A 23080-nucleotide genomic window follows, 5' to 3' on the forward strand; every position below is an offset into this window, starting at 1 on the left:
ATCAGGTAAAATCTCCAAATATTAGGAAAAAGAAAGGAATTACTTCCTGCTGGACCCTCTATTTGTTTGGGGAAAACCAAAGAAATTTAGGTTGGGGGTGGATGTGTCATGCAAGTGGTGGCTTGGATTGCAAGGCTCCGACTGGCTGCCACCACTTGCTTTATCAATAACCTTTTTAACTGGATTTTTGAGTAAAAATTGAATGTGACCTTAATGTAAAAACACACTGAATCGTAGCTATATAAGGTAAATAAGTTCAGTTATGATTTCACTGTGTTTTGCATTAAGCTCAACTGCAGTTCTGCACTACAGTTTCTCGCGCTTGTGGAAGGTACTCGGGGGGGGGGGGGGTAACAGCTTACAATTCGTATCTTCCCATGGCGAGCTCGGATGTAAGCACAGAGGCACCATGAGAAGGTACTCGGGGTTAATGAGTTAAATTATCACTTATGACATAGGCAGTCATAAATTTATAGAAATTAAATCAAACCATATTGATATAATTTTAGTTGCAAACATTATAAATCACAAACCATATTGATATAATTTTAGTTGCAAACATTATACATGATTTATAATCTATCCAGTCATTGTCAGTCAAACATTACATAGCTCATTCAAATCCTGCCTTCTTTTAAACCTTGTTCCGAGTCGGCATGTATTGTCCCAATTCCCATTTTTTTCTATGTAAAAGATCCCAAATCCAGTTGTTTTATCTCTGATACTATATTCACTACTTCTAGTACAGTTGGTTTAGTCTTTGATTTCCATTTTCTAGTAACTGCTTTCGAGGCAACACCATAATTAGACTCAGTAAGGCCTTACTATGTCTAGGCAATTCTAATTCTATATCATAGCTCAACAAATCATTTCCTTAGTTACACAAATTTGCTCACCCAGTATCTCTGACAGAGTAGTCTGCAAGGAATTTATAAACTCTGCCAACACATTACACTCCCAGAAAATATGTTCCCAATCGCTTCTTCCTTCTACATCACACCTTCAACATTTGCTTTCTGCCTGAGGAAAAACTCTTTGGAGTCTACTTAGGGTACAAAAATATCTACTTATGTAAACACCTCCAAGCAAAGATCCTAAATATTCTAGACTTTGTTGCATATTTGGGAGACCTACATATATCCCCCATTGTTTCTTTGTGAATTGTTTAGCCAGTTTCTCTTCCCAATCTTTTCTAAACTCCTCTGATCGATTCTTATAGTTATTGTGCAATATTTTATATGTTCTACTAATTATTCCATTTTTAACAGCAGCTTCCGTTCTAGATTCTAATAAAAAAAAAAACTCTGCCAGTGCTGGTCTTTCACTTAGGATCCCCCTGTTTCTTTCTCTTTGCCTGTACTCTGATATCAGTCCATGCTAGGAAAGGCAGTCTTTAGCCTGCAGTCCAAATAAATTCTTGGCCTCTTCAATTTTATTACCTTTCCCTCTGTCAGTACCCTGCTTCTTTTGCTGGTTTTCCCCAATAAATTCCAGCCCCCTCTTGCTTATTGTCTGCATCCAGAATTGCAGTCATCCTTATAGTCTGAATCTCCTTTCTCCATTCCAGTGTTGGCTTAGTTCTTAGAAAACTTTCTGCTACTTTATGAATATAATATTCTGTATGGTTATTTTTATTCTCCCCAACGATCTACATGTAAAATCCCAGTCTTGAGCCCCCCCCCCCCGTTTCATCATCATCCCTTTTCACTTTCAATTATAGGTTTCTTTTTGTGTTATGTATAGGAGCCTTGAATGTGTAGCTCTGAAATATTCCCTTCAAATCGGGTAATCCCAAACTGCCTTGCTCTATTGGAAAAATCAACATATTCCACTTGACTGTTGCAGTCTTTCCCTCCCAGATAAAATCCTTCAGCTCTTTATTAATTGCATCCACAACTTCTCCCCTGGTTGATAAAGTATGCCTGACCTGTGTATAAAACTAAAGGGAATAAATAATTTTAACTATTGCATCTATATCCATATAACAGATCTTCCAATGTCTCAGTTTTTGTATTATCTTTTGTTTTGTTTCTTCACACATATCCTTAGCTGCCATACCAGAATACATCTTAATCTTTACTCTTAAATACTTCATTTTGTCATGTTCTCATAAATATGGATATTGCTGAACCAAGGGTTTGATACTTACTTCTGAGGGAAATTTGGTTAGGGTTAAATTGACCTATGAGAGCAGCTAGCCTAACACTTATCTATAAATCTTTGAACCAAAGACTCGAGAAATGATGCTTCCGTTGTACCCCAAGCAGTGCAACATAAAATCTTGAGAGCAACACTGTCCAGGTGTTTGGTAGACTATATTTCCTTCTGCTATTCTTGCAGTAATAAGCGTCTTCCATACAGACCTAGAGCTCACTGTACCAGATGAATAGCCACTTTGTCTGCTTTCTTTAGGTATTTGTTAATGGATGATACTTGCTGTGCTTTGACATGGGTTTTTTCACTGCATACCTTTGTCAAACAGTATAAGCTTGATGTGGTCACCAGGCCCAGGTCTTCTTTCTGCACCACTATACTCTATGGTATTTTGTCATGATGCCATCCAAGATGTTTAACTGGGATTCTGTCCATTACTTCAGATCTTCCAAAACCCCCTCCTCCTTTCCCTTTCCAGATTTGTCACTTCTCTCTTTTTTGACAGACCCCCGTGGACCTCTCACGAGGCCTTGGTAAGGTAAGCATTCTTGTTTTTGATAAGATTCAGCTAGCCTGTTTAAGACATGTTTACTATATATGACATGCTCAGCCTGAAGAAGAAGATATGGGGCATTGCGGGAGTTAGGGGAGGACTCAAGCTCTTGAGAGATCTTGCTCTTATGGTGCCTCTTGCAGTGACCAGTCCATCACTATGGAAGTGTATGGATAATGACAATGAAAAGTGCATAACTTTCTTTTCTAGAATAGCCCTGCCATAGAATAAGGAGGTAGCTCACCAGATAAAGTCAGGAGGAGTGAATGGATGAGGGCATGCTCTGAGCTTGATTGAGGAAGATGAGATCTCTTTATTTCATTATTTGCTGTGTTATCTCATACTATGTAATATTGACTGCAGAATTCTTTAAGTTCCTATTAACAGCCAGAGAGCATGTGTGGAATTCCATAAAAGTTTGCTAGTGTTGCTGTGTGTAGTAAATGATACGTGAGCAGGAAGAGATAGTAGCACTAAAAATGTCCACAAGTAAAGGGTGTATAAACTGGAAGGGTCCAAGTTTACAGTGAGGTAGGTGACATGTGAAAATAGCCTGCTGAATTAATGATGATAAGACATATTTTTTTTCACATGGGTACTCTTAACTGCATAAGTAATTCTGGAAGGGATAACAGGTGATTTTCTGTGATGCGTGGCTGTAGATATTGCTCTGACTGATTTAGATATAATGTGCTAGGGTTGTTTACTTTTTGCTTTGCTTTGCTGTTCTGATAGTGATGCAGCAGTACTAAGTTCTTGTTGCTACCTAAGTAATACTGGGAGAGCTAACAGATAATCTTCTTGGGTGCTGTATTGTGTACTTTGCATAGAAATGATTGGAGTACAATGTGTAAGAATTGTGTTCTTGTTACTTTGCTCAGCTTAATGTAATTCAGCCATCTGTACTCATTCTAACCTGTGAAAAACATGGCCAAAGACAGCACTATCTTGACCATTGCGCAGTGTCTCTAGAAAGTAAAAGACTGATTAAGGAGCATTAAGTTTGCCTGCACTTAACATGTTCATGATTACTCATATGTCAACCCAGATTTGTGTCATAGGGATGCCCTTTATTGATCACTGTTGCACTATTCACTAGATATGGGAAGTGATACCATATGTCTAAGTAGAGTAGTCTGTAGGAACTTATAGCCTAAAATCACCAATATGTGCTAGAATCTGTTAGTGGAGCTTATAAAGGGTCCAATAATATCCATGGCAATCCTTTTAAAAAGGAGTGTCTGTTATGGGCCTTGGTTGCTGAAACCAATTTTTGGGGCTGTTTTTTGTCATTCTAGACATGTGCAAAAGTTCTCATTTTCTTTTAGAACACCCAGCTAGTAGAACCTTGCCACAGCCCTATCTTTGGTTTTATTTTCACTCAGATTACCACCTTATAAATGTCTATGTGCCCATTTCATTACCAAGTTCCTGAATGTTTTTTGCATCATTAGATGCTATATTGTTTCCTTTCTGTTACCTTTATTTTGAACAGCAGGGCATTCTGTTCAAAATAAAGGTAACATGTAGAGATGTCTGTGGTAGGTTCTTTCCCTACCACTCTGGCTATAGTCTCTTTGGCTCAGTCCCGGGTCTTATCCTGCCTTTCTACCTTCTTAAAATTCATCTGGCTTACAGTTTGTCTAGATCAGGATCTTCTTCTCTTTGGGCCCTCTTGATGTAGAGGGCTCTGCCTTTTCCCCACCAAAGTAAACATTTAGATTTCAGTATCCCATTCCTTTCCTAGAAGGGGCAGCACACCAGTGGTCAGTGTGACCTTCCCTTGAATCCTTTGCCTGCAGGATCTCTCTTCTTTCTGTAGATCCCCTTCCTTTTTCTTATTGATGTTCCCTTAGTAGTCATGCCATTCTATAGTTTTCTTAAGTTTTACATCTATATCTCTTCCTGGGGCTTCTAGAATCTCCACACAGATACTGTGCTCTGTGGGCTGCTCTAAAGTGACTAAGGGGTCCTCCACCTGCATGCGCATCCATATGTCTTGGTACACAGGGCCTTCTGTCTTTGTCCCTGGTCACTTATTACCTTCTGACTTGTGCACACTTTAAAGGTTTGGGTAGTCCTTCCCTTTATATCCTGTAGGATTGAAGGTATGAGGGTGGTTGGGTTAGTATAGTTCCTTTAAATTGGGGAGAGTTGCTCAAGATTGTTCCCACCTTCCTATTCCCTCTGTAGCTCTACAAAACATGGGAAGTCCTTTCCAGTTATGTCATGGGTAAGGTACAGAACTGTATATTCAGTTATTGTTTGTTTGCATGTTTCCTATCTAGAGGAGATGGCTGGTATTAGACCCTTTCCAATCACTACCCAGGCTGTAATGCAAAGCAGAGACAAAACAATGGAAAAAAAGATCTAAAATAATGCACAGCAGAAGAGAAACATAACGTACATAATTTAAGCTAACAAGAGTGACATAGACAGTAGTAGCCTCAGCAGTATCAAATGCAATTCCAGTTGTATATAAAACTGTTTAGCTAAATAAGATGTAAGCCAGCTAGCTACATCTACAGGATTCAGTGTTTTTCCAAATTATTTCTTAATCTGTACCTGATAGATGAGGTCATGCTTCATTCCATGTATGCATACAACCTCTTCAATTTTTTGAGAGTGGACCTTCTGTCTACAAATGTACTAACCGACCGTTAAATATAATCATAGTGCCAGAATTCAACAACCCTTGTAGCTCATTATCTGCTAGTATGGCACAACAATTGCTGGTTTGGCTAGTATAGCAAAAGTTGTCACATTCCATGTCTTCCTCACTAATTACGTGCTGTTTAATGTTTGCATGTTATTATCAGGCTTGACATGAGAATTACATATTTTGGAATATGACTTCTGTTCCCATTTTTAAAACATAAAATGTGTGGATAAAGCCCCTTTAGATTTAGCCACAATTTTCTTAATATTTTTAAATGACACATTTATATACAATTTTCATTGCAGAGTATACTATCTTTTTAAGTTAACAATGTTTTTGGTATCGTCTGTGTTTGACCATCACACCATTCTTTTAATGATTGCTTGCAAATCTTGCTTAAACCTTTCAAAAACAGTATAATCTCCTTACTGTTATGAGGCTGAGGCTCTTACCCACAGCTTTACAATGTGCTTCAGTTTGGAAGGTTGTTCTGTTCCCATTTTATTTTTTCTGAAATTCCAGAAACACAAACTAAGAGCGTGATTTTCGACTGTCTCCTGTTGTGGCAGTTAAGCATCTTTTTATTTTACTTTATCAAAGTCATTGCATTCCTAGTTTAACACATCTTTGTGGGCATAGTGGGGATTTCAGGTATGTTGAGCCCGTTTGACTGACCCCATCCTTCTTACTTGGCAGTACATGCCAAACTGATGAGATCTGCTTCCGAGTATTCTTCGGAGAGGGACTTGAGTGGAAGCACAGCTCGGGGTTGAGCCATTGATTTTCCTGTACCTTCAGCAGTTGCAGGTAGTGTGTACAACAGTTGTTCCTTAATAGTCATTTTGTTTCTGTTAGCTTCTCTCCCAGGACCTCTAGCCCAAAAAATGTTGGCACTTTACAGTGGAAAATCTTTTGCACACCATTCCAAACTTGTGGTCAACCAAGGTATATTTGTGACAACACCAAAAATCACAACAGAAAGGAGGGAGGGGAGAAACATCTAGCTTGTTATGGGGAATTTAATGATATGTTGAGCAATGACAGATTTAGTTATAACTTCAGGTAATTGCATGTTTGAAGTTTTAATTGCCCACTAGGGTTGCCACTTTTTCAAATGCCCAAAGTGGGACATTGTTTGTAGAAATGTGAGATTTTGCGGGACAAAACATACCCACAGCTAGTGCAAAGGACAGAACTTCACTTTTTTGCCAAAATAATATTTTTGTAGCATTTGTGCTGCTTATGCTTTTTTATATAATGTTTATTGGTTTCAGATACAAAATAACTGTTTTATGTAACTATTAAGGAAAACTTAAGAAATATATTTTGTCTTAAAATCTCAGGACATTTGCCATTTTTTAGTTTTTTTCACAGGACACAACTGCCAAAAGTGGGACTGTCCCTCGCAAAGAGGGACAGGTGGTAACCCTATTGCCCACTGCATCCACCAGTGTGGAATTTAAACAGCATACACCTAAGAATTCTGCATTAAAAAGCAGACCCCTCTATTGTGGAAACATAAACTTCAGGCTGACTTCATCAACAAATAAAACATTTGGTGTGGCCTCAATAAAGTGGGAAGCCTTCCTTCTGCTGCCATATTACAAACTGATTATAGAAGTCTCAAACAGTTTCTGCTCCAAAACATAAGCAAAGTTTGTTGCCATGTCGTTCACTGGTACTCCAGGCTTACTGGTTGCCTGTGCCTCAGACTGGACCCTGAAGCCTTTCACTCCTTCACACAGTCTTTCTCCAGACTGCTTTGTACATTTCTTCAAAATGTTGTCTACTCTCTGTTTCTCTTCACCTTAAATGCATATAGGTTTACATCTATGGCCTCCCTCAGTACTGTGCCATTTATTACCCCTTAAAGGGGTAATGCTACCCTCACTTCATGTTTCGTCATGCTATGCTAAAACAGGTATTTTCCTCAAAATTACAAGCAGGTATACTTAGGATTATGTATCTTATTGTCATTAATACTCAGAAATGTGTCTGTCTAGTGCATTTTGCTGATGACAACCATCATGCTGTTATATAACCTTAAATAGTACATTCATCTTCCTGGCCTCTTGCAAGAATATACTAATTAAGGAGAATTTTTCCTCCATAGTATGGATGAGCACTGTCTACCGAGATCCTATGCTGAGAGGAGAAGACTTCAAACAGAGAGACAGTTATTTGTCTCCTTTTCCAAGGGGAAGAGTGGACAAAAACTTTCTAAACTCAGCTTTGCAAAATGTTTTTTCTATCAGTATGTGGCTTTGCCATAGTAACTATAGTAAACCTATGGCTACAGTACCAAAGGCTCGTTCAGCAAGTAGCAGTTGCCAAAAACACAACCTAGATTATATTCATACTTACAACTGTTTAGTCTGCTTCAAACACTTTTGCAAGGTACTGTAATCTGGATGTGATATCCAGATCTTTGTCCTTCTGTGGGGTATCTATTATTAAGGGTATGTTCTTATAGTGAGAATTGTCCAGCGGGATTTGCATGGGGCAGTCTCCTGCTGTGTCATGGGGAATGAACCTCTTTCTCTCAGATAGGAAAGTGAATGTACTTACCAGGCAGGTCCATCCTCCCTATTATACCCACCTACCTCCCCCACCTCTGTCATATTTGTCTCATGTGTCTCTTTCTCCTTTCTGTTCTAAATTTCTGTTGCCTGTCTTATCAGAGGTCTGACTGGAGAAGTTTGTCATTGCAGTTCTAGATGGGTTGTGAAGAGTGTTTGACAGATTTGGAATGTTTTGCTTGCTGAATGGTAATAATGCTTGCAGTGTTGGAGGATGGACCTCCTTCTACAGGTTTGGCATTATGGTAAATATGAACTTTTATTTTTATTTTGAGTTATGTTTTGGTATTAATCAGGTGTTATATCTTTTCAGGTATTCAGAATGGACAGATTTTATCATGTGCTGCAGATATTGCTGCATCTGCACAACATACAATTGCTGTTCACGTTGCAAAACGTACACACCGTGCCATTATGTTCTGTAAAATGTCTGGCTTGTTGCCTGATAAGGATTCAGCTTTGGTAAGTGACTAAAGTTGTTTTGTACTTCTGTTTGTAAACATTTTAGAAGTTGGGCAGATCCATAATGTACATAGGATCACAGGAGTTACTAGATAATTAAATAAATAAAAATTATTATTTGGTTTAGTGAACTTGAATTTTGGTATATGAACAATTTCTACGGTCAGTGCCAGTAATACTCTGGTGTCTTGAATGCTACACCAGTATAAATACAAGCTGACATTGTTCCTCATGAAATTTAAAAAAGAAAAAAGTTTTTATTTGAGCTCCAAAAATAAAATACCCAGTGTGCTATCAATTTTCACAGGATGTTTCCAAAGAGCTATCTCTTGTGTATTTTCAAATTTCCTCAAATTATAGTCTTGCTGTTATATTAATTCTCTGAGCTCTAGTTTTGACTTGCTTAAAAATGTGAAAACATTTGCAGCCTTGCTCATCAAAAACTTTGCTGCTTTTAAGGAAACGAGTCTTTGTCACCCCCCCCCAAAAAAAAAACTGCCTGATGTAGATATTGTATTAATGTATGTATGAAAAAAATAATTGTAATCCTTTGTAGCGCTAACTAGATAAGTAAGATGAGTAGGTGGCAGGAAATAATAAATATGGAAGGATAACTTTTTATTGATTTTGTAATACCCACTTTCTTTATTTTAGAGTTGTGGTATCGATGGAGCATATCCTGGTACTCACTGAGCGTAATCACTGACAGGACACCAGTCTGTCACTGGATGAACATGCAGACACACACATGTGCATGCACTAGCATGTATTTGGAATGTGAAATAGAACCAGAGCATTTGCTGTCTCTGGACACAGAGGCTATGCAGTTACCACTAAGGTTGTCACCTTTTCACAACTCCGAAGTAGGATACAGGAGTATGGCCAAACATATGACATCACAGTGAGTGTTACCAAAAGTGTACTGTAAATAACTGTTGGAGAAACAAATTAATTAAACTGGTGGTGTAGGGGCCACTATGACCCCAGAAATCACAGGGTTCTAAATGCTCTGTATTGCATTTTAAGAGTATTTTTCCCACTAGTTTGATCCAGTAATGGCCTGAACAAAATCATGATTAAGGAAAGGAATTATTTTAAGGAAGAATTGAAATGTGTCCATGATTTAATAGTTAAGATTGCACAATTTTCCAATAAAATGAGAAGATAAGCAAAAATTACAGCTGGGAACAGTAGAGTGCAAAGAGCAAGAAATATCACGTAAATTATATATTTGGGATCATTAAAAGATGAAGTAATTTTCATAAGATTAAATGGTGCACTTGGGAGAAGTATATGTAAACTAATGCTCAAATAGATGATAAAAATAAGTAGTTTGGTTGAAATGGAAAGTTTCAGTATGTTCTGATGCACAATAATAAAAGAATAGAGCTATGATGGAAACTGTATGAAAAATGCATATATATGACAATGGGAATGTGTTATTGTGATCAGGTGTCTTTTCATTTTTGTTAAAATATAAGTTTATATTACCAATATGATAAATAAATAAAATTTTTATATAAAAATCACTGGTTAATTTCATCAAATGTGTTTAAGTAAACACAATGGCTAGCTTCATCATATACTGTTAAGTTGTATTTTTATATTCAGTCTTGAGCACAAAATAAAAAGTTCTAATGTAGACATGATTTTATCTAACTCTAACGGCATTTAATATTGTATCATGGTTAACAAGTCTATGAACTTGAGAAAAACAATATACTTTTGAACTTTGAAAATATTCAAATTAGCCAGTGCAGGGCTTAGAGGGATAAAGTCCTGACTGTGGCCAAGTGACCTGGGTTTGGTTACCAGCTTGGGTGTCTGAGGTGCTGGCAGGGGAAGATGGGTATACCCATCCAAGGAGGAAGAAGAAAGAGGGGAATGTGTCCAGGACAAACAAATTAATATGATCTGATGTTGTTTCTTTCATTCCTTATCATGAATGGGTTACAGATCCGACTCGGCTGCATTTCTTCAGACTAGGATCCATGTCTTGAGCTCCTCCAACTTCCCACAGTGCACCGTCCCCTAACTAACTTCCTCAGACTTCATTCGCTTCCTCAGACTTCATTCACTGCCAGCAGTGTCAGATTTGGTCGCTGCATCTCGAGCAAGTTTTCATAGAAATATTGGTATTTTTCTTAGATAAGTACTTTTTTTATTCTATATTATTCTACCTTGTATTTCCTCCCCTTCCGCTATTGTGTGGGTGTGTATCCTACCTTTCTCTTTGAACAGCAGTTTGTTTCTTGCCTTTGCTGCAATTTCTAGTGGTAGCCATTAGTCAGTTGTTTTTTCCCTTTCTTTCTCTTGTTGCCATAACAAAAATATAAATAAAAAAGTAGTAGTTTAGTTTGATATTTAGTTAGTCAAGTAGTTATTTGTTTTATGCCATTGGTGTTTGGCTTCTTATGGATTGGCAGTTGTTTTTTCTTGCTGTGCTGTCTTATCTTGTGGTTTTGTGTGATACTGATACTATGAAATCCTCCGGCTTTAAAAGGTGCTCAGATTGCGGTTGTACTTTCCCGCATTCTGATGCCCATTCCTTGTGTGATTATTGTCTGGATCCGGAGCATCTGCAGTCGGCCTGCTCTGTTTGTGAGAGCTTCATTCCTAGGGCTGTAGCTGACCTCAGAAATAAGTTGATTTTAAACGGCATTTTGCCTGCTTCTAGTTCCTCTCCTGGGGCTCAAATCCCCTTAGAGAATGTGTCAGGGTCCTCTGACTCCAAGAAGCACCCTCATAAGTCCTCAAAGGCATCTTCAGAGCCACCCTCCAAGGTTCTGAGGCCTTCGGATCTGACAAGTTTGGATCCCAGGCCCACGTCTGCTCTGGCGGATCCAAAGCACTCTTCGATCCATCTGGTTCTTACTTAATTTCAAGTTCTCTGGAAGCTGCTCCTGCCATCTTGGATCCTAGGTCTACGGATCCTACAGCTAGCAGTCCCACTCTGGTGCTGGGCGTTGAGTCAGCCTCTTTCTTTGGGCTACAGCAGATTCCTGCTAGGCACACCAGGCCTCCATCATTGGTTTCATCCAGGTCTTCTGGAAGCCTTTTGGAGGCCGATGTGGACAGGATGATTAGGAAGATTCTCAAGACTCAGATCCAGCTGGGGGTCTTCTCTGCACCATCCCCTCTGGATTCTGTGAGTGTTTCCTTCCAAGCTCAATCTCCTTCTCTGATCCTTCCCTTGGTATCAGAGTCTCAGGATCATAGCCAACCAAGAGATCCAGAGTTAAGTGTGAGGAGCTTTCCTTCCTCCACTCCGACCATTGCCTTGACTTCCTTGTCTCTGTTGTCTTCGGATCACAGTGGGTCTCTGATCTAGGATGTCCCCATCTGATCGGAGGGAGGGGTTTGGCTTCAACTATGTCTGAGCCATCTCTTCCCCTTGGCTCTTTGACACTGGATAGTTCAGGTCCTATTCTAACTGGAATCCAGGGCTCGGGGATCCCGGCCTTCTCTTCTTCAGTAGTTTCAACTCTCGTGGAACTAGGGAGGGATTCATCAGGCACCTTGGAGTTCCAGGTTGTAGAAGGGGCCTTTTCTAGCCATAGGGATCTGGTCTCTTTGAGCTGTGACCCCTCACATCGACTTCCCTTGGATCAGAGACTTCACCCTGCCATACCTGTCCAGAGTTGGCCCATCCAGACTAGCCTCTAAACACTTCCACCAGAGGGAATCCCCTCCTCTTCCAAGACCTCCCCAAACATCCCACAGAGAAGATCCCTCATAAGAGGATGTGTAAAAGGAGGCATATTAACTCCCCCTTGGAATCTGTCACCGAGGACATGGACTATGATGAAGGCGAAGGATTCCTCATATCACCACTGGAAGACGTCTCCTTTGGAGACATTTTAAAGATTTTGAGGTAAAGAGCTGGTTGGTCAGCCCAACCACCATCCTTGGAGGAGTCTGTGTTTTTTGGAGGCTTTTGGGACAGGCCCATCTACGTCCTGGGTGGTTCCCCCAGAGGACGAGCTCATGGCTTTGGTGTCCAGCCAGGCCTGGGAGGAACCAGACTCTATCAAACTGATTCCCAAGTGCCCGGACAAATCTGTATCTCCCCCAAAGGACAGACCAAACTGGACAAAGGAAATTCCAGTGGATGCCATGTTTGTGGTAGCAGCTACCAGAAAGGAGCTAGTCAAACAGAGCTCCACTGTCCATCTGCCGAACAGGGAGTCCAGAGCGATGGACAGGTTTGATAAGCACGTTTATCCCTTGTCCACTTTCTCTCTGAGAGCGTTAAACTACCTGGCACACTCTACTCAATTGCAGAGGGAACTGGGAACTGGTGATGGAACTGTCAGTCTCTCTGGCAGAGATCTTGTCAGTGGAGGACTTCAAGAAGGTCCCCTCCCCCCCGACTGACAACTCTTTTGTCTTTGTCCAGTTCTTCCATGAGGCTAATTTCCCATTCCATGGATGGCGCCTCATGGGCAGTCAGCTCAGGCATTGCTATTTTGAGACATGCCTAGATGAGACTATGTGATTTCACAGAACCTTTTAAAGTTTCCTTTGTCAAAGCCTCATTTGATAGATCAAATGATCCCAGTCCATCCGTCAAAGAGACCTTAACCCATAGTGAGCAATAAGGGAAGACCTTATCTGCCATTGGGGTGAGGTTCTTAACTCCTCAGTGCATGTTTTCTAGAAACAAGCACAGTGGAAAGAAAACCTGCTTCTGAAAATCTCAGGGGTCTTCTCAAAATCAATGTGGGGATCCTTCCTCTAGAGAAAGTTTCAATGGGAGATGCTGCCTTAGGGGCAGAGGGGGTCCAAAGAATCAGGACTTCAGGGAACCTTTCTCTGATAGACCCTATCAACACTCCTGAAGTGCTACCCAACTGCTCATTTCTGGAGGCAGTCGGGGATCGCTTTTCTCTGCACCCTACTGCCTGGACCAATATAACGCAAAACAAGTGGGTGCTAAGGATAATATCCAGAGGTTATTTTATTCCCTTTTTCCTTCCTCCTCCAGAGAGGCCAAAGAGACTCCCCAATGTCCCACCCGGTCAGAGGGAGTTCGCAGTAGTAGAAATTCTAAACCGACTGCAAAAAAGAGTCATTCAAGAGGTCCCGACTAAACAGTGAGGATTCAGAATTTACTCTTGCTTCTTTTTAGTGCCAAAGAAAACCGGGGACCAGCAATTCTTTTTGGATCTAAGCAAATTAAATGTACTAGTGATTACTAAGCATGCAGTCTAGAAGACTATTACCACACAACCCAAATTCCCAATTGCTTCAAAGCACTGTCTGTCAAGTAACCTGCTCAGTGTCATACAGTAGACAGATGAAAGTGGAAGATTTGAAACCTGTACCTTTGGCAGAAGAAGCAGTTGATTAAGAAGTCAGGGTCTTAGTCCCTCTGTGCTAACTGTCAGAACCTCAGTGAAGAAGTAAATAAAAAAAAAAAAAAAACATATGTACGTATGTATTTGGCAGAGGGCAAACATTTTCAGCTTGACTACTAACTGTGTTGCCTTCTGTTATGATTTTTCAGGTAAAACTTTTCAAGATACAGTAAAGGCTTATTCAGTAAGAAAACTGATTTGGGCAGTCCTGTTGTTCGAAATTTCAGAAATATTGGTACATTTAGTGCAAGCTATGTTAAGGATCCAATGACTCAAGTACAAACAGTGTTTGGTCTCACCGAGGCATTTCCAGTACTGTTCATAATGGTGATGGACAATATTAGCAAACAGGTCAGAGGAGACCGATCAACAAAGTTGCTGTATACAGATGGCGTGGCATTACAGGCAGACTGTGAGCAACAACTTCAGCAAATGATAGGGGAATGGAATGCAAAACTAAAGGCACATGGAATAAATCTGAGTACAGATAAGACAGTGGTAATGGCAGCAAATGGGGAAATCAAAAGAGGCAAAAACAAAAAAAAAGTGTGTTGTACATAATTTCTTTTTCTGTAATTGTAGTATTTCTTTTTGGGCTTTCTCTTTTAGACATTTCACTAGGATGGCTGATAAACCAACTGGCTTCAAAAAATGCATCTCCTGTGGGCACAAAATACCTAATTTAGATGCCCACAGGGAATGCATCTCTTGTTTGGACATTGCTCATTTGGATGCAGATTGTTCGATTTGTGCCTCTATCAACTCCAGGGCACTCATGGATAGACATAGCAAACTTGTTTTGAAGGGTCTTTTTCCTCTACTCCAGCTGGGGCTCAAACCTCCTCAAAAAAATCTGACAAAGGAAAGGCTGATTTGGCTCCCAAGGACAAAAAGTCTAGAAAGTGATCTCTGGATCCTACAGTGTCTTCAATTCCTTCCTCAGGACCACCTTCCAAGATGTCAAACGTTTGATGCGACAACTTTGGATCCTTCTGCTCCAAAACCAAAATCGCCTCTGATACAATCACCCCTTCATTTATTGGATCTGATACCTTCTTGGCTCGCTTCTCAATTTTTCTAGGAGTCTCCTCGTAAGCAGTCAAGGCCACCATCCACTAGCTGCTCTCTCTGGTCTTCCAGGAGTTTGTCTGAGGCTGAAGTGGATTGGATGATGGGGAAATTCCTCAGAGCTCAGGTTCAGATTGTGGTAATTTTGGCTCCTTCTCCCATGAGATCTATGAACCTGCTATGATTAGTCCTCCTTTAGTTTCTCTTTCTCTGATCTGACTTGCTGTTTCTGAACCTGCAAATCCCACATCCCTCTGGGTATCCACATTGGATCTGAACACAGTTCGTTCTTCAGTTTTTGCTCCTTAACTGAGCCAGCAGGCTCTGAGTCTTTCTGAGCCAGAGGACCCTTGGAGCAGAAGTATCAGTGCCAGATCCAGAAGACCAGAATCAACTCAGAAGTTATCACATCGTCCCTGCCCCTCTGAGCTTTTGCTCTGGTCTGACTCCATCCTCAGGTGGATTGCTTACAGGGTTTCAGGGGCTGGCAGTACAGGAAATGTCAGCTCTGTTACCTCCAGCTTCAGTCTCACCATGGCAGTCTGCCTTCAAGATTGTGGAGAGGGCTTTCTCTTTACTTAGAGAAAGGACATCCCTGCCCCCTTCAGATCGGATAACTCTACCAGCTTTTGGTCTTTGCTCTGAGCCTTGATCTTCCATTTCACAGGGACAACCGTCCCGTTAAAGTCTCCAGTCAGTCCCTCAGGACTCTCCTAACACTTCTGATACCTTTCCAGGCCATCACACTGATGAAGTCCCTCAGACGCGAATGTGTAAAAGGAGGCACTTAGATTCCCTGCCAGAATATCTCATGGAGGACACTGATTTCGATGAATGGGAAGGGTCCCTCAGATCTCCACTTGAAGACGTCTCCTTTGGAGACATTCCTGAAATCCTTAAACAAAAAGGTTGTTGGTCTTTTGATACCCCTTCCCAAGAGGTCCTGGAGGCTTTCAAGTGGCTTGGCTATGTCTTGGGTTACCCCCCCCAGCTGATGAACTTGTAAACCTTGTATCTGAAGTAGGAGATTCATTTGTCTGCAACCTGTGGGTTATGGATCCGATATCGGATCCGAACCGGCATGGTTTTCCAGCTATGGATCCGAGCTCTCAGCTCCTCCCCTCACCCATAATGCCCTGCTCTCCCTACATGACCCCAGATCTAGTTTGCCGCGCTGGTGACCAGATTGGTTTCTTAGAGCTCTACAGCTAAGTGTTTTATTCAGCTATTTCTAGTGCTAAATTTAAAGTTTTTTCGACAGTTTTGTGTGAAAGTTTAGGTTTCCCTTTTTGTAGCTAAAGTGGTTTAGTTTTATTAACCTTTATAACTTTTAGTTTCCCTCCCCTCGCTGGTGCGTAGTGTGTGTTTGGGCCTGTGTTTGTGTGCCTAGTTTGCTTTTACTTTTTTAGATTAGTTTAAGTAAAGCTAGTGTTCTTAGGATGTCTGAACAACCTAAGGCTATTTTTTCGAAGTGCTCCAAGTGTGGCCATAAGCTTTCCCCTGCTGATGGCCACACTCGGTGCGTTCGATGCCTTGGGGTTGAACACCTCACTTCTGGATGTTCCATTTGTGCAGGGTTCAACCCGAGGGCATTGAAGGAGCGGAGGTCGAAGCTGGTCCTGGCGGGACTTTTGCCCACGGACTCGGCTCCGGCCACCGCTCCTTCGGGGGGTACCGTGTATATGGTTCCCTCCTCTCCGGCTCCCCCTCCTCCTCCTGGGACTCAACCTCCCTGTAGTAGTTTGGAGGAGAGGGAAGCTAGAAAGAAGGACCGGAGGGAGAAGCACCATAAGCGGTGGGCCGAGACCTCTGTTTCGGCCCCGCCTGCCAAGCGGGCTTCTCCTCCGGCCTCCTTGTCTGCTGGTTCTCCCCCTCCTCGGCTCCGGTCTCCTGTGTGCTTTTCACCGGGACCTGAGGAGGAGGAGACCCGATCTCCGTCGAGGCTATCCAGGAGGCACTCAAGGCCTACCTCGGTAGCCTCATCGAGATCTACTTACAGTTTGTCTGATGCTGATCTGGACCGGATGATGAGAAGGTTCATCCAGGCCCAGATGCAGATGGGAGTGCTCTTGCCTCCCCCCCCTCTGGGGGGGGAGCTCGACCCCTTTCTTTAAACCTATAGCTCCTTCTCCGACCCGCTACCGGGTTGGAGCAGTTGGAGCCGAGCAGCCGAGCCGGGGGTGGGTCGGCGCTGATAGTACTCGGTACTTCGGATCCGACCCTGCCCTCGAGTGCTTCGGATCTGACCTCTCAGAGCCTGGATCCGAGCTTTGGATCCGGGGGGATCAGTGCTCCTTCGGCGCCGTCCGTGTCGGAGCGCACTGCCCCCTCGGATCCGAGTGCTTCGGTGCCGGCTCCGATCCACTCTTCGGATCCTAGGGGAAGCCGATTATCGGATCCTTTGGTCGAGGTCGGCTCCCCCTCGGCTTTTGATGTAGTGGAGAGGGCCCTGTTGAGGGTTTCCGGACCCCCGGCACTTGCTTCGGCTCCGTCCCGCGCTCCATCTGCACTGGGCCAGGCTTCCACCATCCGGCCATTGGGACAGCCCGCTCCTTTGCCCCAAGTTGTTCCTTTGGAACAGGTCACAGTTTGCGAGGAGTCCTCTGACAGCCCCTGGAGGATGCCCCCCGCAAGCATATGTGCAAGAGGAGGCACATAGACTCCCCCGAGTCTCTCACTGAAGACACGGACTTGGAGGAAGAGGAAGGCTCCCCAAGATCACCCCCCGAGGATGCCTCCTTTGGAGACATCATGGAAATGCTTCGCATAAGGGGGGGGGTGGTCTGCCCCCAAGTCTTCCTCGGACGAGTCCGTGTTCTTGGAGGCATTTGAAGCGGGCCCGTCTACCTCTTGGGTGTCCCCTCCTGCCGACCCCCTGGTGGACCTGATTACCACCAGGGCGTGGAAGGAACCGGACATCGTGGAGCCAACTCCAAAAAGGCCTGACCGTATACTTAGTCCCCCGGCTGACCGTGCCCATTGGAGTAAGGGGCCTCCGGTAGATGCCATGTTGACGGCGGCAGCCACCAAGAGGGAACTTGCTCAGGAAAGTCCCTCAGTCCATCCCCCGAGCAAGGAGTCTCGGATGATGGACCGCTTGGGGAAGCGGATGTTTAGTTCAGCGACCTTTTCAGTAAGGGCGCTGAACTACCTGGCACATGTGATTAGGATGCAGCGCGATCTTATTAAGGAATACGCTGCATCCCCCCCAGAGTCCATGTCGGAGGAGGACAAATTGTTGCACTCCACCCGTATGGCCACTCTCAGGTCCATGACTAATACCTCTATGCGGTTACTGTCCCATGCTACGGAAGGTGCCTCTAGAGCCGCAGGGGCAGGCCTAGTTACTAGACGTCAGGCCTGGCTCCATCATTGCGATTTCACGGAGCCCTTCAAGGCGTCTTTTGCGAACGCTCCCTTCGATGGTTCTGCCCTTTTTGGCAAAACTGTTCGTGATACCTTGACCCAGAGAGAAAAGGATGGGAAGATGCTGCCTGCCGTCGGAATCCGCTTCTGTGTGCCCCAGAGGCCCTATTCTAGGAACCAAAAGGGCCAGAAGAAGATGTGGTTCCGGAAGTCGCAGCAATCCCAACCCGCTCCGGACAACCAGTCCTTCCGTGGCAGAGGAGGACAGGGAGGACGCCACCCCAGGGGCAGAGGGGCTCCCAGGAACTTCGGGTCCAGAGAACCCTTCTCTGAACGGCCCGCGCAGCAGCCCTGAAGGGTTGCCTGGCTGTTCCACTCTGGAGGCAGTCAAGGGACGTTTTTCGGAGCACCTAGCGGCATGGGAGTCCATAACATCAGACCGCTGGGTCCTCCGAATCATATCCAGAGGATACCGTATACCATTTCACCACATGCCAAAATTGAAGTCCCTCCCCGACGTTCCACCCGGTCAGTGGGAGGCCGCTTTGGCAGAAATTGGCCATCTGCTAAAGAAAAGAGCCATCCAGCCCGTCCCCCCAGACCAGATCGGATCAGGGTTCTACTCCAGGTTCTTTTTAGTGCCAAAAAAGACGGGGGAATCTAAGACCAATTTTAGACCTTTCACTCTTGAACCTGGCAGTTCCCAAGGAGAAGTTCCGAATGGTTACGTTGCAGTCTATTCTCCCCCTTCTGGGAGAAAATCACTGGATGTGCTCCATAGACCTCAAGGATGCGTACTACCATATACTAATGGACAGGCGCTCCAGGAGGTTTCTCCGCTTCCGGCTGGGAGCCAGTCACTACCAATTCCGGGTCCTTCCCTTTGGTCTCACCACAGCCCCCAGGGTGTTCACCAAGGTATTAGCAGTGGTAGCGGCCCACCTGAGGCTTCAGGGGGTGCAGGTCTTCCCTTAACCTGGACGACTGGCTTCTCACCGCTCCAACAAGGCATCTACTATTATTGGCGCGAGATTCCTTTCTCCATCTAGCTCCACATCTGGGCATCACAATAAATACAGAAAAATCCAACCTAGCACCCACGCAGTTCATAGATTTTATAGGTGCCAGGTTAGACACAAGACGGTTAAGAGCCTTCCTTACTGCGGACAGAATTCAGAATCTGCAGCTCCAGGTGCGGGCCATTCTCCACTCCAGCTCAGTTCCGGCGGAGTTGGTCCTGAGGGCTCTAGGGTCCATGGCAGCAGCGATAGCTCTTCTTCCTCTCGCCATGTTCAATATGCGCATCCTTCAATGGACACTCCTAGTTCAGTGGTCGTATCTTGCTCTTCCTATGCATCATCCCATTGCGATCAGCAAGGCTTGCAAGCGGTCCCTCCTGTGGTGGCTCCACTCTTCAGATCTCCACGGAGGCCGCCCCTTTTGTGCTTCTCCCCCTCTCGCCACGGTGACCACGGATGCCTCCCGCCTCGGGTGGGGGGGGCATTTTGCAGGCCGGACGGTCCAAGGCACGTGGAACGATTCAGAGACCTTACCGCATATCAACGTTCTAGAGATGAGAGCAGTGCTCTTAGCGTTACAAGCACTTCAGGCCTTTCTTTCCTTGGGAACTATTGCGATTCAGTCGGACAACATGTCTGTCGTCTGGTATATCAACAAACAGGGAGGAACCAGGTCTTACCCTCTTTGTCGAGAAGCCATGGGAGTGTGGGAATGGGCAATCTCCACCAACCGCTTTCTCATAGCAACGCATATTCCGGGTCGGTCCAACATCCTTGCGTACAAACTCAGTCGCACCATTCTCTCCCCTTACGAGTGGTCTCTCAATGCTCAGGTAGCGAAACGCATCTTCGCATGGTGGGGAACTCCTTGTTGCGATCTTTTTGTGTCTCCCTCAAACACCAAGTGCGACAGTTTTTTCGCTCTAATACCTCCTCCCGGAGATACCCCAAGAGACGCTCTGGTGCATGCTTGGCCACCCGGTCTTCTTTATGCTTACCCCCCTTTGCCTCTGATGCTCCAAGTTCTTCAGAAAGCCTCTCGGTTGGGGTGCAGAATGATTCTCATTGCCCCATTTTGGCCTCGACAGATCTGGTTCCCTTTCCTAAGGTCTCACTCAGTGAATCCTCCTTGGATTCTAGATCCCATTCGGATCTGATATCTCACCCATCCCACCTATCAACCCGAATCTGGACAACCTGAAGCTGACTGCTTGGCTGCTCCAGTTCCACTCCTGATCAGGACTCGGTATTTCGTCTCCAGTTAAGGCCATCCTGGTGGCGGCTCATAAACCATCTACCAGGAAAGTTTACGCAGTAAGTGGAAGCGATTCTCCATTTGGGGCGGCAAGGTCTAGACCCCTTCACAGTTCCCCTTCCTCTGGTACTTGACTTTCTAACCACTCTTTTTAATGATGGTGCCAGCAGTTCCATGGTCAAAGTGCAACTTGCGGCAATTTCTCACTATCATATTGGTCAAGACTCCAGCCCACTGATGTCTGCCAAATTGTGTAAGATTTTCCTAAAAGGTACTTTTTTCCTCAGACCCCCTGTAAAGCAAGTGGTTCCTCCTTGGGACCTTTCTCTGGTCCTTCAGGCCTTGACCGCTCCCCCTTTCGAACCTGCGGCTACGGTAGATCTGAAATTTTTATCTTTCAAGACGGCCTTTTTAGTAGCCATTACCTCGGCCAAGAGAGTTTCAGAACTTCAAGCCTTATCCGTCAAGCCTCCCTACTTGGTCTTTCATCCGGACCGTGTATACCTCAGGACCAACCCGTCCTTTCTTCCTAAGGTAGCTTCTGAAGCAAATATTAATCAATCCATTAACCTCCCTGTTTTCTTTCCTAAGTACCAAAACAAAGGTGAATACAAGCTACATTCCTTAGATGTTCACAGGCAACTTAGATTTTACCTGAACAGGACAGCTGGTCATAGGCAATCTGACCAGTTGTTTATTTCCTTTGCTAAATTCAATTTGAGTAAACCAATTTCCAAAGTCTCCTTATCACGCTGGATTTCGCAGTGCATCTTATTGGCTTATCAAGCTTCTGGAAGGCCCGCACCGGAGGGAGTACATGCCCATTCAACCCGGTCAGTTTCTACTTCAGCGGCCTTTAAAGCTAGGATTCCTCTGGATGATATTTGTTCAGCAGCCACTTGGGCTTCATCTCATACCTTTATCTCCCACTACAAGTTGGATATTACATCTAGAGGTAGAGCATCCTTTGGCTCCACGGTGCTCCGGAATATCCTTCCATGATGGCCGCCCAAGATTCAGGTAGCTGGGGACTCTGTCCCACAGGTTGCAGGCAAATGAATCTCCTACTTCAGATTTAGAAGTTATGTACTCACCATAACGTTCCATCTGAGTAGGTGTATTCATTTGTCTGCAACCATCCCGCCCTCCTATCCCCCTGGCCTTGTCAGTTTCCTGCATATTATGTGTTACCCTTTTTAGGGTATTTCTATTGTTGGCAAACTCGATCTGAGGTCATGTAGGGAGAGCAGGGCATTATGGGTGAGGGGAGGAGCTGAGAGCTCGGATCCATAGCTGGAAAACCATGCCGGTTCGGATCCGATATCGGATCCATAACCCACAGGTTGCAGACAAATGAATACACCTACTCAGATGGAACGTTATGGTGAGTACATAACTTCTAATTATCACTAGGCATGGAAGGAACCAGATACTGTGGAGCCCATCTTTAAGAGTTCAGATAAATTTCTAGCCCCCCCCAAGGACAGGACACACTGGAACAAGGGGGGGTCTCAGTTGATGCCATAGTTGTGGCTGAGCCATGAAAAAAGAGCTTGCAGAGCAAAACTCTTCTATTCATCCCCCTAACAGGGAATCAGATTCAGTAAGCATGTTTATGCTTCAGCGACCTTTGCTCTGCTGTCATTGAATTACTTGGCACATTTCATGAGACTACAAAGTGATTTGACTAATGAGCTCTCCAAATCTCTTTCTGGGTCCCTGTATGCGGAGGACCAGAATAGAGTCTGTTTGCAACTGGGCACCCTTCAATGTGTAACTAATATGCTCATGAGGTTGATGTCCCATGTAGCAGAAGGTGCCTCATGGGTTGCAGGGTCAGGCATAACTATTAGGAGACATGCCTGGATGCATCTATGTGAATTTGTGTAGCCCTTCAAGTCTTTATTCATCAATGCTGTGCTTGATGAAGCTTCTTATTTGGCCTGAAAGTAAAATAAATGCTGTCAAGATGTGAACAGGAAGGAGGGACCTTTTCTGCTATTGGAATATGTTTTTCTACCCCTTAAAGACCTTTTTCCCCAGAATCAACAAGCAGGTTGAAAGATGTGGTTCTGTAAATCCCAGGGTCCTTTGTAAGACTCATGAAGTGATAGCTCTTCCAGAGGCAGGGGAGAGCTGTAATGGAAGACGCTATCTCCTCAGCAGAGGTGGCCCCACAGAACTAGGGTTTCTGGGATTCCTTCAGGGATTAACCCCACCAGCACTCCTGCATCACAAAGTCTGGGCATACATCACAAAAGATTCCTGGATGCAGAAAATTACATCCAGAGGTTATATCATACTATGTTCCCAAATTCCCCCTGCAAGAATGAAAAGAATCCCTGTTTTTCCACCCAGTCAAAGGGAGATGGTAGAATTAGAAATAAAAAAGCTGCTCAGAAAAAGGGTTGTACAGAAGGTCCCCCCAGACCAGACAGGATCCGGAACCTACTCAAGATTTTTCTTAGTGCCAAAGAAGACAGGGGGCTGAAACTCATCCTAGGTCTCAGCAGATTAAACCAATGTGTGAAGTATTCAAGGTTCCCGATGGTCATGGATCAGTCCATTCTGCCTCTACTGCATAAGACGATTGGATGTGCTGGAT

The 23080-nt window shown here is 44.1% G+C and overlaps 1 protein-coding gene across 1 annotated transcript in view; it reads left to right on the top strand.

Moving 5' to 3' along the window:
* Positions 1-23080, top strand: part of OSGEPL1 (O-sialoglycoprotein endopeptidase like 1) — a 556821-nt gene that overhangs the window by 415680 nt on the left and 118061 nt on the right. The window contains exon 5 of the mRNA XM_044075183.1: positions 8259-8407. Coding sequence (XP_043931118.1) covers positions 8259-8407 — 149 coding nt within the window. The remainder of the gene's footprint in view (positions 1-8258; positions 8408-23080) is intronic.

This window comes from Protopterus annectens, chromosome 6.part0, assembly GCF_019279795.1.
Source record: "Protopterus annectens isolate FY-2018-M chromosome 6.part0, PAN1.0, whole genome shotgun sequence".
NCBI classification, from domain to species: domain Eukaryota; kingdom Metazoa; phylum Chordata; order Ceratodontiformes; family Protopteridae; genus Protopterus; species Protopterus annectens.